At 42.1% G+C, this 12,916-nt stretch overlaps 1 protein-coding gene across 4 annotated transcripts in view; it reads right to left on the bottom strand.

The window, feature by feature from the left end:
- KCNIP1 (potassium voltage-gated channel interacting protein 1) overlaps positions 1 to 12,916 on the bottom strand; it is a 179,113-nt gene that overhangs the window by 14,181 nt on the left and 152,016 nt on the right. For all 4 annotated transcript variants that reach the window (XR_015774004.1, XR_015774003.1, XM_088063540.1 and 1 more), the window contains exons 2-4: positions 9,126 to 9,250; positions 2,463 to 2,532; positions 921 to 991 (exon numbers count right to left, since the gene is read on the bottom strand). Coding sequence is in view for 2 of the 4 variants with exons in the window: in XM_088063540.1 (XP_087919666.1) it covers positions 921 to 991; positions 2,463 to 2,532; positions 9,126 to 9,250 (266 nt within the window). In the remaining 2 variants the exon portion in view is untranslated. The remainder of the gene's footprint in view (positions 1 to 920; positions 992 to 2,462; positions 2,533 to 9,125; positions 9,251 to 12,916) is intronic.

Genomic DNA, 12,916 nt, shown 5'->3' with positions numbered 1-12,916 from the left:
TAGAAACCTCTGCTCCTTTTTGCTAAGCCTCTGAGGAATTTGAATTTGTTGAACAATACAAAGAAGGGAACAAAATTCTGATGCTTGACAACCAGTTAAGAGACACATCGGCCAGGAGTGAAAGTTCAGCACTTTCTAGGTTTGGTGGTTTTTGTTTGTTTGTTTGTTTGTTTCTCTTAACAGCATTTTTCCTGTTCTCAGTCTGTTTAGGTTTCTGAACACCTTTAGCTACTGGGGAGCTGCCCCATGTAAATCTCCCCCTGCAGCCCTTGTCACACACTCCATTTTACATTTAATGAACAAACATGTTTCCCAGTCTCATCTGAAAATTACCAGAGGTTTTGACCATTTGACAGCAAAGGCAGGACTGCCTGTGATATGTAGTTTTATAGGAGTTCTATCATCTTCAAAACTGTGAAGTTCATCCTCTAGAAGTCTATGATTTAATATATCCTTTTGCTGCACACCTGCAGCTATGGGCTGAGCATGAAGAGAGGTTGTGTGTAGCCACTGCAACATGCCTTTTAGTTAAAGGGTGAATTTGTTATCCCAGTACCTGAGATGCTTGCTCAAGACATCATGCAGTGCATGATGACTGCAGAAGGTACCAGATGCAAGTTCTCTGTGTCCCTCATCTCATTTCACATGGGACTCTCCTCAGCCATGCCTCTCTTCTGCATAAACCTCTGCACTTTCTCCCTTTGATCTTAACTAGCACAATCTAGATCTTTCTTTACTGACATAGAACTGCATCTGCATATAAAAATGTAAACCAGATTTGAAAATATCGACTGACTTTAGACTGAAACTTGTAACACTTAATCCAACAAGTCCTACTACTTTGCAGTGAAGAATGGACAGAAAAGGTTAAAAACACAAAATAGAGAAAGTGGCGTGGAAAGAAGATGCCAAGAGATCACCTCGAACTTCACGGAGCCATTCTGTGCAGTGTCAAAGGCGTTGAAGAGGTAATGTGCATACATGCTGGCATCTGAAAGGCACAAAGGGCAGTGACAGCAGCTCATCATACATGGGTGGCTCTAAACAAGCCACAAACTTATTTTCCTTCTGTGTATAACTCAATCCAGAAGCATTGCCAGGTATTCTATGAATCAGTAAAAGTTATCATGGACTTGCAAAATCCTGGCACCCTCCCTTAAAACAGGTGAAACATTTTGAAATGCAAAAGCTTATATTGCAGTAGAAACTACATGGATTTTGGGGCAGCACCTGAAAGAATGAGCAGAAAATCCCCAACCATCCCAGAGCGTCTATGGTTCAAATGGTGGGAAACACAGCAAAGATACCAAAGAGTGACTGCAATCTGCAGCATCCTTTCTCTACCTTTTTGTTTTGTGGGAGACACAGCAGAGACCCCCCAGGGAATACCCAGCTTCAGAAGGGTCTTGCTCCAGTTACTTGATTTTCACCCATGACTGCTGGAGACCAATCTCACCTAGAGGCATATTTTTGTCCTTTTGAATCCTAAACTGCTGGGTTTAGAAAATCACAACAGGAAATAATCAAATTCATACTGAAATTTAATACAAACTTTTAATAGGTGTGCTTCTTTGAGGTCACTTCTATGGGATGAGGTGTACTTCTTTAAGGTCACAAACATAAGCATAATGTGCTTTATTTTGACATTTAGTTGAAAAAACACTTGTTAATGACCTTCTTTAGGTAAATGCACATGCACACATACACCCTTGCAGAAAGGTCAGTCACCATTTCCCAAAGAGTGTGTTCTGCAGCTACTAAAGAGTGGGGTATTTTGGAAAGTCTCAAATACTTAATTTTTTTCTAAAAAGCCACTTAAATGACTCATTTCTTTCAATTTGAGAACAGTATCCCCACAGGACATATCCATCTAGAATATATAGATTCTTGATATTCTTAAAAGACAAGAATGTATTATTTGACAGATTTAATACAATACCTTAATATGCCCATTCATGACATGGCCCTGTCTTAGCCACATAAACACCAAAAATGATCATTTCAGGTAGCCAGGTGTTTATTTATCAACTAAAAACTGCTTTAAGAATTTTAAGGAGGTTTTGATTAATTTTCAGGCCAAAAAGAAGTCTGGGACCCTCCTGTGATACGCACTACATGCCCAGCAGTCCAACAGCAGGGAAGCAAAGACACACCAAGGGAAGCAATTCTACTTTCTGCCAACACAGTCAGAACGCAGCAAAGCAGCTACCCCAGTTTTTATTTTGGACCTGGGGAATAAAGACATTGAGGGCAATCTTTATTGAGGTTTTCCTATGTTAAATAACTGTTCAAAGGGCTTAAAAGTTTATTACCTTGATGTTTGTGTTTCTGTCTAAAATCCCTCAAAGCTTCAGCTCAGCTCCCACTTCTCACAGAGATGATCTGCAGCAGTTCTGCAGCCGGCTGGCAGTAGGCAACGTTAGGGCTTCAAGAGCCTGATAGGCACAAAGCACTCCACTTACCTCCATGAGGAAAAAACTGTGCATAGATCTGTTTGAATGTTTCTTCATTAACAACCCCACTAGGACATTCCTGTTGGAAAACAAAAGAAAAAAAAAAAAAGAGAAAAAGAATCAAGAAAAGCACAGGTTTGTAAAGGTTCATTTGCAAAACTCTACAAGCCTGAAGAGAGCAATGAAACAAAACACCTTTCTGTTCTCACAGTGCTCTGCATGCACAGGTTGTGCAGCTGGAGAAATTAAAGTAATTCAGACTGCAGTTTCATCTTCAGCATCTCACAAAGCTGGTTCACCATTATTAACATTTCTAACTGTGTTTTCAGCAGCTTCATTGCTGTTTTATAGAATGACCTAGAAAGGCAGCTCATGCCTTCTGTCATATGAAGCTTTCATCTAATAATTACAAATAATGTTCATGCCAGTTAACACCTCCCTAATGCCTTCACAGATATGAACCCATTAATCCTCAGCAGCAGTCTGTAGCCAGAAGCCTGACACCAGATCCACAGAGGTGAACAGTCCATAGCACACTGGTAGGTCCTTATGAACGAACCCCAATAATAAACACACCCCCACCAGCTCAGTGCTGCTATAACATACATTACAGGGCCTTGGGCACTGCTATCAAACCATGTGGTACTTTCAGTTACAGAAAACACTTCCCAGTTGATGGCACTATTCTTCAAATTCACCTATCAACCAATTTTGAAAACTAAACCAGAGCAAACCAATAAAATAACTGCAGCATTCAGCCTTTTCCACAGAGCACAGAATTACAGACACAGAGAAGTCATCTTCCTTCCACACTCATAGCCACTGGTCAATGGGGTCTGTGTCCTGCTGCAGCACTGACCCCACTCAGCCATTTAACTCCCCAAGCGCTCATCAGGGAGGGAGGAGGGAGCAAGAGCACTGCCCCTGCTGGTAGGATGTGCTGGAGATGGATTATCTGAGCAGGCTGACTCTCTCACAAAACTCACAGATCTGGCACATTTATCCTGGCTGGATGCTTAAAATGAGCTGAAGGGCAGACTTGGGATCAAGAAAGTCCCTCTGCTCCTGGCACTATACTCACTCCATGCATCCCTCTCTGTGTCATGGTGTGATGCTTGCCTCACCTTAACACAGGTCCTTCAGCTGGGACCTAAACATAACCCTTTGCACAAGGAACCACCAGCTTTCCATTCTCGGAACCTGACTCCTACTACCTTGCCTGACAGTCCTGAACTGCTGTCTAGACAGAGTGAGCAAACAGTCAATCTGACCATTTTTCTGTGTGCTGCTTGTGATTTTGTGGGTTGCAAGGTTCCTAGTTAGATGGGTGTTCTCAAACTGTTCCAAAGCTCCTCAAAATATCCATTGGCTGGTTTCCTTATCATGAGAAAAGTGGCTACTTTTTCATCTGTAAAGCAGAAATCACCAACGGAATATAATTAAATAGGAGCTAACAGCTACCATATGAGATTCTCCCAAATATTTCCTAAACATCCATATTTTCCTGAAGGTTGTAACCTAACATACATTAAATAAATAATCTGATATTTATTTATGGTATCTTTTAATCATTGATCAGCCCCAGAATCATATGCACAGCCATTCTTGGTTAAAAGTGTTCTCCTTGGTCACTGAAGTGCTGTTGCTACAAGATCACACAGGGCCCTTTGCAGAGTACTTCACCAAATGGTTATTCTTCTGAAAAGCAAGCCTGGCACAACTGATAGTAACAGATTTTTAAATCTTAGAAAATTTGGGGAATTAGAAAGAAAGTTAAGCTTGGCAAGCCCTGGGAAAAGTGTTAAAAGTAGGCCCTGGGAAATGTTAGGCCTTGTGCTTGCTAAGATCATGTGAAACTGCACTTGTGTAGTCAGTGTATGATAAATGATACAATTGTTAGATGTGATTAGATGTAATTATTGTGTAAAGAATCATGAGAAACTATGTTAGGGGTTTGGGGGGGATCACAAGAAATCCATGCTTGGGTAAAATCAATGCATACAATGGAACAATGTAAGTTTAATAATTAATATGTAAGTTATATAATGATAGAGTATAAAAACATGTTCAACTCAAAACCAAGTTGGTTCATATTTGGGTATGTGTACCCCTGACCCCCAGAGCTCTTAATAAAGCACCTTCGTATAATCATCCCATGATTACGTGTTCCTGAATGCTAACAGAACTGGCGCATCCTTTCCAGCACAGCGCTACACTGAGATTTATTTCCTTCTCTCCTCCTGATACCACAGCTGGTAGGTTCTCTACGAACCACAACTTCACCCGCTGAAAGATGGTTTGTAGATGAGGACTCATTCTTTTCTCTATGTTTCCCACAGCTGCAGAGTCCCTGAGGTCCCTTCCCTCTGTCTATTACCAGAGATGGGCACATGGCTGCTTCTGCCTGTGCTCTCTCACAGGGCTATCCTGCCAGTTTTAGCCATTGGGCCTGCTTAATTTTCTGAATTTCCACATGAACTTTATTGCTTCTGATGCTCCATCTGGAAGCTAAATAAAAGTTTGTATCATAGCTCTAGGAGTGCTGGAGAGAGGCAGTGCTGACATTGATCAGCCATTTAGCTCTCTGTAACTGGATTGCTTTCAGACACATATGCTACTACCAATTCATTTGCAGTTAATTGATCACAATTTTTGTTTTATAGAAGCCAAATAATGCTCAAGAGGCCTCATTAGTGCTATAGTACTACTTAATTCTGCTGACTCGAAAGAAATCTCTCTGGTGAAACAGAGCAGGTGAGCTTCGTGTCAGTTTAAATTCCACTGAAGTTAATAAATGTTCACTCATTCAAGAAAAAACTTGTCAGTAAGAAAAACACAGTCCTTCACTGTAGTATGCATAAGGCTTTCCTTTAACAGCAGGGTTTTAGGTTAACATCTCTCATTTCCTTAATCTATAAATTCTTTAAAAATGCCAAACAGTGAACACAGTCTTTTGTATTGTCATCAAGCACAGAACAAACCCCTCATTTTCCCAGGGCTATCAAGCCCTGAACTTACCCTCTTCTTTTAAATCACTAAACCACAAAGGAGCTGAATCCATATAAAAACCAAACACACCAGCCCACAAAACCATGAGGAAAATTAAGCGGCAGTTGCATTTTTCCTCTGCTGGAATCAGAAATAAACTTCACTGCTTTCAGAGATATGCAACACAGAGACCACAGGGGAGCTGAGCATGGCCTGCCTGTCAGACCCTCCTCAGTTCCCCTGGTCAGAACATGAGGACAAGTACCCAGGGGTCACATTTTGCTAAATTAGAGGTGGTAAGTGAGCTCACCACAGACAAACCCACAATCCAGACCTGCATCTCTAAGCACTTACACATCCCATGTAGTTTGTTGCTCTATGTTCTTCCACTTTGGAGATGTTTTGGGGATTATTAAAGTATCAGAACATTTCTCCCTTGCTTGTACTGCTTACTTAATCTCCACAATCCTGCTTTGGTACAATTACATCTCATACTACGCTCTGTTACAGATTTGCTAAGATACTCACACTAAAGCAAGGTAAGGATGTCTCCAGCAGCCCCTGTTATTTGGGCCGTTTCCTGACTTAGTATTAAGAAATTACCTCTCGCAGCTAAAAAGCATTTCCTCTAACAACAATCCCTCCCACCCCCCAAAACAGAGCAAAAAAATCTCACAAAACCCCCACTTCTTTCAAATTCATGTACTCCATTACAAAGAATGCAAGCCATTAGAAACATAGCCTAAGTGGAAGATCCTGAATTACCAAGCTCAAATCTCTGTATTGTTGGTCACTTCATTAGACATCAATTTACCAATTTTAATAATAAAAATACTTCCTTGCTCTCCTTCCTGCAATTCCATAACTGCCTACCAAACTTTACTCCTCTGGGGGGCAGAAACTTTCTTCTAATTCCAGCCTTTGCTTATTCATGGCCATTCTGCTCCTGTGCCAATATTGCTGTTTAGCTGAAATAGTTCTGGTGGTTTTGGAGACAGAAAGTATCACAGTTTCTTTTGTTGAGCTGTACCAAAGCGAGACCCACCAGAGGCTCTGTTGGGTTTGCCTGTAATGCTGCTTTTGTAGAATCCCAGCCAAAGAGATGGGACCAAACACCCCACATTAGTCTGGCTGCAGTATGACTGCAGCTGGCAGAGAGGTGCAAAGGAGACCACTCACATCATGCAGAATCAAGCTGGCAGAGGCAACTGCTAAGGTAAATATGAACTGATGGTCCTGGAAACAAGAGATACTGGAGGGTGGCACCCTCTCACAACTGGAAAAGGAAGCTGAAGGCGAAGAGAGGAGACATTTGGCCAGGCAGCAATACCACAGACCTGGTTAGCATGCTCAGCTTTTCTGGAGACGAATTTATTGGCAGCCTCCATCAGCCTGGGGCAAAACCACCAGAGCAGACTAGTGACAACTGGGGCAAAGCCTGAGATGATTTGGAGGGGGGTGGGGGAACAGAATTCAGAGACAAAGAAAGAACAAATTTAAAGGTACTGAGAGTTAGGACGCTGGTCAAGCACTAGTCCAGAGGCCAGCCCAGGCTGTGCTGAGCTGCCTTTGGATGAACACCATCCCTGCTCCTGCACACCAAATCCTCTGCAGCCAGAACTTGTGATTTTCCAGGTGTTGCCTTGTGAATAAACAGGACCTGTGCAATAATCACTGAGAGGAAGCAGTAAGTACATGCAGGGAGGAAAATAACTGTATTTCCACAGGGATTTTGAATCTCCAGATGGCACTGTAACATCATCCCAAGGAACAGACGTTTTGGTACAATAGCAAATGTGGTAACAGATGAGCCAGTTTGCCTCCTGTGCATAATTACTCATCCCATTGAAACCAGGCTACCAGCATTAAAGCTGCTCTTTCATGTCAATTTAAACCTTAGATACAACACTTTGTGCATATTGTGTGCAGATCAGCTGGATAAAAACTGCCTGCTTTATCCTAATACCCAGATATAAACCAAGACCTTGCCATCAATGCCAATTAATACCAAGACCTTCAGTGATGTCCTAGGTTTAGGTCAGATGTTAAATGCCCTTGTCTGCCTCTATTGCCAAGGGAGGTAATGCCTCTGTACTGCAAAGTGCCAGCAGAATTGGGAAGGGCAGGGGGTAAATGTCCTGTGTGCTGAGTACTCTAGGTCTGCCTCACTGGTTTGCACCTGCAGCTGAGAATCCCCCCAGCACAGAGCAGAGCTCTCCCACACAGGCTTCCCCCCGCGACGGCCATTTAGAAGGCACTGTAGAGATCTTAGCAAAACAGGGTTTAACCTCCCTCTGTAGGCAGTCTTGTCATATCAGGGCGTTAGCCTGCCAAGCTCTGTCTGAAAAGCCTTGTGATTTCCTGCTGGCTGGCAAAAGCATGAAGAGTGTTCAGTTAGGCAACTTCACACGTTAAGTGACCTTCCACATGCAGCAATGGCTGCACAAACATGCCACACGCACCAAGCAAAAATACAGAGAAGCTGAGCTGTGTTTTGACCCACTTAGGTGAGTAGTGAAATAAAGGGTGAAATCACCAGACTCTTAAAAAAGTATAATATACACTGTAAATGTGATTTGATCAAATTTCAAAAATCTGTCAAAAAGAAAGGCTTTTCTTAAAGTCCTGCAGGTTCCTCAGAACTGCCTGTATTTAAGGTAGCTCAGCTTTCTTTTGACAGGTTTTTACCCAACAGACTTGACTGAGAAAGGTCAGCATTTTGCTGTGATGGTCTCTGAATGCTGGAGCTGTCCTGCAAGAGAATATAAAAACCATTCTGTGTTTACTGAGCCAGCTTGATTCTGACCTGTTAATCATTATTAAAACATCAGCTGGCACAAACCACCTGGGTGACTAAATCCTGACCCTCAGGCAAACATGTAATGAGTACTCATTCTTCAAGGTCCATAAAGCATCTGCTCCATGCAGCCTCAACATTCTCCATCCATTCCTGCTGATTGTGAGGATCCCCTAAGAGGCAGCAGCAGAGGCTCAGGGGCTGCAGACTCGGGGCTCCCAGGGAGCCTGGCTGGAGCCATGGCTCACAAGGCTGGGCATGGAGCTGCTCTACACACCCAGTCATGCCAGCTGGCACTGCTGCCTGCTTGCCCAGAAATCTGCAGCCTCTCTCTGGTCTCCTCAGTCTTAACACACATCCAGCTTTTGATTCCGTTTTGGCTCCTGCCACTCCAGCCTTATTCTCTATTTATGCAGGACCTTCAAGTGCTAAAGTGCTCTACAAAGATCCTGCTACAAGAGCAAGATTTCTGAAACAAGAGAAGGGATGAAACCTCCATCCTGGGCAGCTAATCACAAGTGACCAGTACCACTTCTTTTTGAAGATGAAGAGATGACAAGGCTTAAATAAGTAGCCACAAAAGCATTTTCAGGTTATCTTCAAGTACTGGCACAGCTAAGGAAATTGAAGTGTGCTTGCTGACATTTGGGGAACAAGTTTAATGAGACCATTAGGTGCTGATTATTCATTCAAATCCAGTTTTAGGCAGATTGCAGTGTCATAAATATTAGATGGAGAGGCAGATTGTGCTCATTTTGCTGTGGTAAGGGAGATCTAATACAAAACTACTAAATTCTTAGCAGGGGAATAATACAAAATCAAGCTGAGCAGTTGAGGCTGGTGGGGACACACATATTAGACTCTGTTCACTGTGCTACTATTCTTACATTTTTAAATCCTCTGTAAAGAACTTGAAGTTCTCTTTTAGTGAAATTGGTTTGTGCTTCAAGCTGTTCCAGTCCCTCGGGTCTATGGCACACTGTCGTCATTTCTAATTCGTCTTCAATTTTATCTGAAAGAGAAGACAGGAAAATATTTATTTTGGTTGTTACCTTTGCTCTTTTAACATGATGGATAGGACAGACTAGATTTCAAGAGCAAAAAATCAAAAAGAAACCACCAACAGAACTGATCTGTGTAACCGTTTCCAACCTCTTGAAAGCAAAATAAAAGCCACAGGAGTAAAGCAATAGCTCACATTTCTTCCTGGGCTGCCAATTAGCTTCCCAGTCACAGAGCCAAAATGGTGTTGAGAGCAGCAGGGCAGCAGCAGACACATTGCTCCAAAAGGCAACCACAGACATTTCATACCTAAATATTGAAACAGCATGAAGGAATGGAACTTCCAAAGGACTAGCCTTAGAGAAATCTGTGCAAATATACCTGAGAGAGCAGACATGCTCAGGCATATCAGACAACAACCTTATACTGAGGGTAAACAGTGAGGGAAACTTCTCTGTGTGCTAACCAAAATGCTTGTTCTAGCATTTTGATATTGAAGGTCACTTTGGTCCTAGGAGAAATTCAAATTTTGTCCACAGTTGCAGAATCTGGAATGAATTCAGCCTGAATTTACGAGGACTTCTGGGGGAAAGAGATAAAAAATGAAAAACACTTCCATGCATTTTATTCAGGAGAATGTTCTTCTACATGGAAGAAAAATACTATGACATCCTGAATTACCATAACCTCACTTCATATTTGATGCATGTTTTCCCCTGCCATCCCCCAGAAACGTATGCAATGCCCAAATACGTAGATACTTAATATCTATCAGTTTGAGATTCTCTAAATGTCAAGATTCAGCCTTCAGCTGACATTAAAATCCAACCCACATCCAAAAGTTGTTTGGCATGAAAACAAACACTGCCCTTATTGTCAAAACTGCACAATTCATGCCTTGTAAAAACATTTTAGGTTATACGGCTCTAGCATAACATAGTAATTTCTGCTGTAAGCCAACAATTTAAATAGAAATTTGCAAGGAATAGAGTCACTCTGAATAGAGGAAAGGCATGAATTCAGAGCAGACTGGCTCAGTGAAAGAACAGACCAGCCCAAAGGTGTAATTTCATGAGCTAATTAATTCTACACAGATATATACACATAAATATACACATATTAAATTGAACATTATTAAGGGAGGGCACACGTCAGTAAGTGCTAACAACAATTAACATAGGTTCATTTTGTCATTGTTAAGAAATTGGTTCAAAATTGGTGAATTCAGCCATCCTCTTAATCCACCATATCTGCATCATCACAATTACCATTTGTAGGCCTTGAACAGATAAAGTGTTTTCCTCAATCCTGCTCTGAAGGTCCCTTGCACAGCAGGGGAATAAAGGTGAGAGGTGGTAACAGCATGGGACAGGAACAGAGTATCAGCTGTTCGAGGTGCAGAAAAAGGGTCTGAAGACTGGCAAGGGGCCAAAAGAAGCCAGAAGGACACACCTTCCCCACACAAAGGGAAGATGAAGAATCTAGAAATTATAGCTCCTGTTAGAAGAAAGGAAATAAAAAAGAATGTTTGCTACAAGTAATGTGTAATGTGTGAAAAAGTAATGTGAAATAAGGGGGAAAAGCCATTTTCTTTGCAAGAGAATTAATGCCACAAAACGAAGGAATGCAGAAGCTGTAAAGAAAGAAAAGCATGGGGAAGAACTTCTTTAAAATAGAGATGAGAAATAGGGATGAGAAATAGAAACAAGAAATGAGTGGTTGAAAAAAGCAGAGAGAATCCATCTCAATAGTCCTCACTCTCCACAAAGATTTGGGGTTTTTTGTTATTTGCTTCCTTTCAGTGCTTGCTCTCAAGTCAGCTCTTTTCAACCTCTCATTCCCTGATACCCTATAAATTAACCACAGAAACCTCAATGGCAAACCCAGGAGACTGGTACTTCCTCCTCTGCCCTCGCTATTTATCATAGGCATTGTATTTCCTTTTATTTACATTTTCATTTTCATGCTGGCTCAGTCCCTCCAGCTCTTCAAAGGTGTCACTGTATGAAATATGAACTCTTGCATTTATAACCACTACAGTTTTATTAAACTGAAGCTCACTGTAGGGTGGTGACTGCAACCAGAAGTGCATATATGTAAACATGTGCAAATTTAAACTTTTGATAGGAATGATGTTATGATATTTTATCTAATACCACATTCTTCCTCTGTTTTGCCTTGTTTACAGCTTGCTCCTGAAAGATTTGAGTGTAGGAAACAACCTTGCTGCTGGTTTAATTTTCTTCTTCAATTCACAGATGCATGAACAGACCTTGGGAGTGACTGCACCCAGTGTGAGGGGTGAGTGTGGTCACCTCCCCAGCTTACCTGGACCTGCCTGGTGCTTTCAGCACCCTCGTCCCCTCTGAGCTGTCAGGACACCCCTGCCCTGCTGATGGAGACATGCATCCAGGGGCTGGGCACCGTCCAGTTGCTCAGTGACAGCTTGAAGAGCTTGAACCTTAGCAAAGCTTTTTTTTGTTGTTGTTGCTGTTGAGTTATCTGTGCTCACTAGTCAGGTGGAAGCAGTAACTAATGCAGAAGGCTTCTTCTGCTTACGGGTACTGAAAAATGGTAATTTGTTCTGGTTTTATTTCCATCACTTGTTAAAATCATCCTGGGATGAATCCCTTCCACACCAGGTGGCTGCAGTGAGTTGTGTCCTAGGCTGAAGACTTTAGCCAGTTCAGAGCATTCTCTCAGCTGTTTTCCTTACAATGTGTTTAAAAATGGAAAAATGGGATGTAGCATTTCCTGAGTTTGGATTTATTTCTGCTCATACTTTTGTGGCTGCTTTAATAGCAGGGTATGAGGTCTGTGTCTGGTAGACTCACCTGTGGTAATCTTACTCCACTGTAGGCCCAGGTTAAAATAATCACTTAGGTTTGTATTTTTGTGCAAAATAGCATCTGTATTTGCTTAGCCCATAGGATATGCACATTTCCTTTTATAATGAAAACCAAACAGTGACTTCACTTTACAAAGAAAAATAATCCTGACACTTTTGCACATACATGCATATTTCAGATTGTTGCTAATGAAAGAGACTCCATTTCACTACTTCTTGCTCAAGAGCAGAGAGAGAATTTTCCTTAAGGCAAATTGATGTTTTAACAGAATACACTTTAGAAGTTACTTAATGAGTCTTGCTTTATTCATCCTTTCATACTTGTTCCAATTTTACCTTTTGTTATCTCTACAGTTTGGGAAGTTCCATACTCAGAGTGCCTGCTAACAGCTCTGACCTTCACACAGCATTTGAATTAGAAGGGCCCTCAAAGATCATCCAGTCCCAAACCCCTGCCAGGGGCAAGCATACCTCCTGCCAACCCAAAGCCTATTTGTGCACCATAAAACAATTCCTTGTTGTTCCCCAGCCTCTGCCTTGGCTCTGGGATTGAGCAGCCACCATTCTGAGCCTGCCCATCTTCGCTGGGGCTGGCAGCAGCCCCACAGCCCTTGCATAGGGCTGGGTTTGGTGGGCCATTCTCTGGGGAAACAAGCATCAAACAGCACCAAACACCCTCCTCAGGTGCCAGCCCGCAGCATCTCCAGCCCCCGTGCCTGCCAAATGAGCAATAGTGAAGCCTCATACAGTGCTAGGGCTGGCCAGGGACAACCCAGTGCCTCGAACAGTTTAGAGGGTGTAAATGATTTTAATAAAGATGCAAATAAC

The sequence above is a fragment of the Pseudopodoces humilis genome, chromosome 17 (genome assembly GCF_049639895.1).
Source record: "Pseudopodoces humilis isolate 2021_Gansu_Grassland_sample_001 chromosome 17, ASM4963989v1, whole genome shotgun sequence".
Classification (NCBI taxonomy): Eukaryota; Metazoa; Chordata; class Aves; order Passeriformes; family Paridae; genus Pseudopodoces; species Pseudopodoces humilis.
The sequence above is the reverse complement of the archived record's forward strand: the minus strand, read 5'-3'. Positions and strand labels throughout refer to the sequence as shown.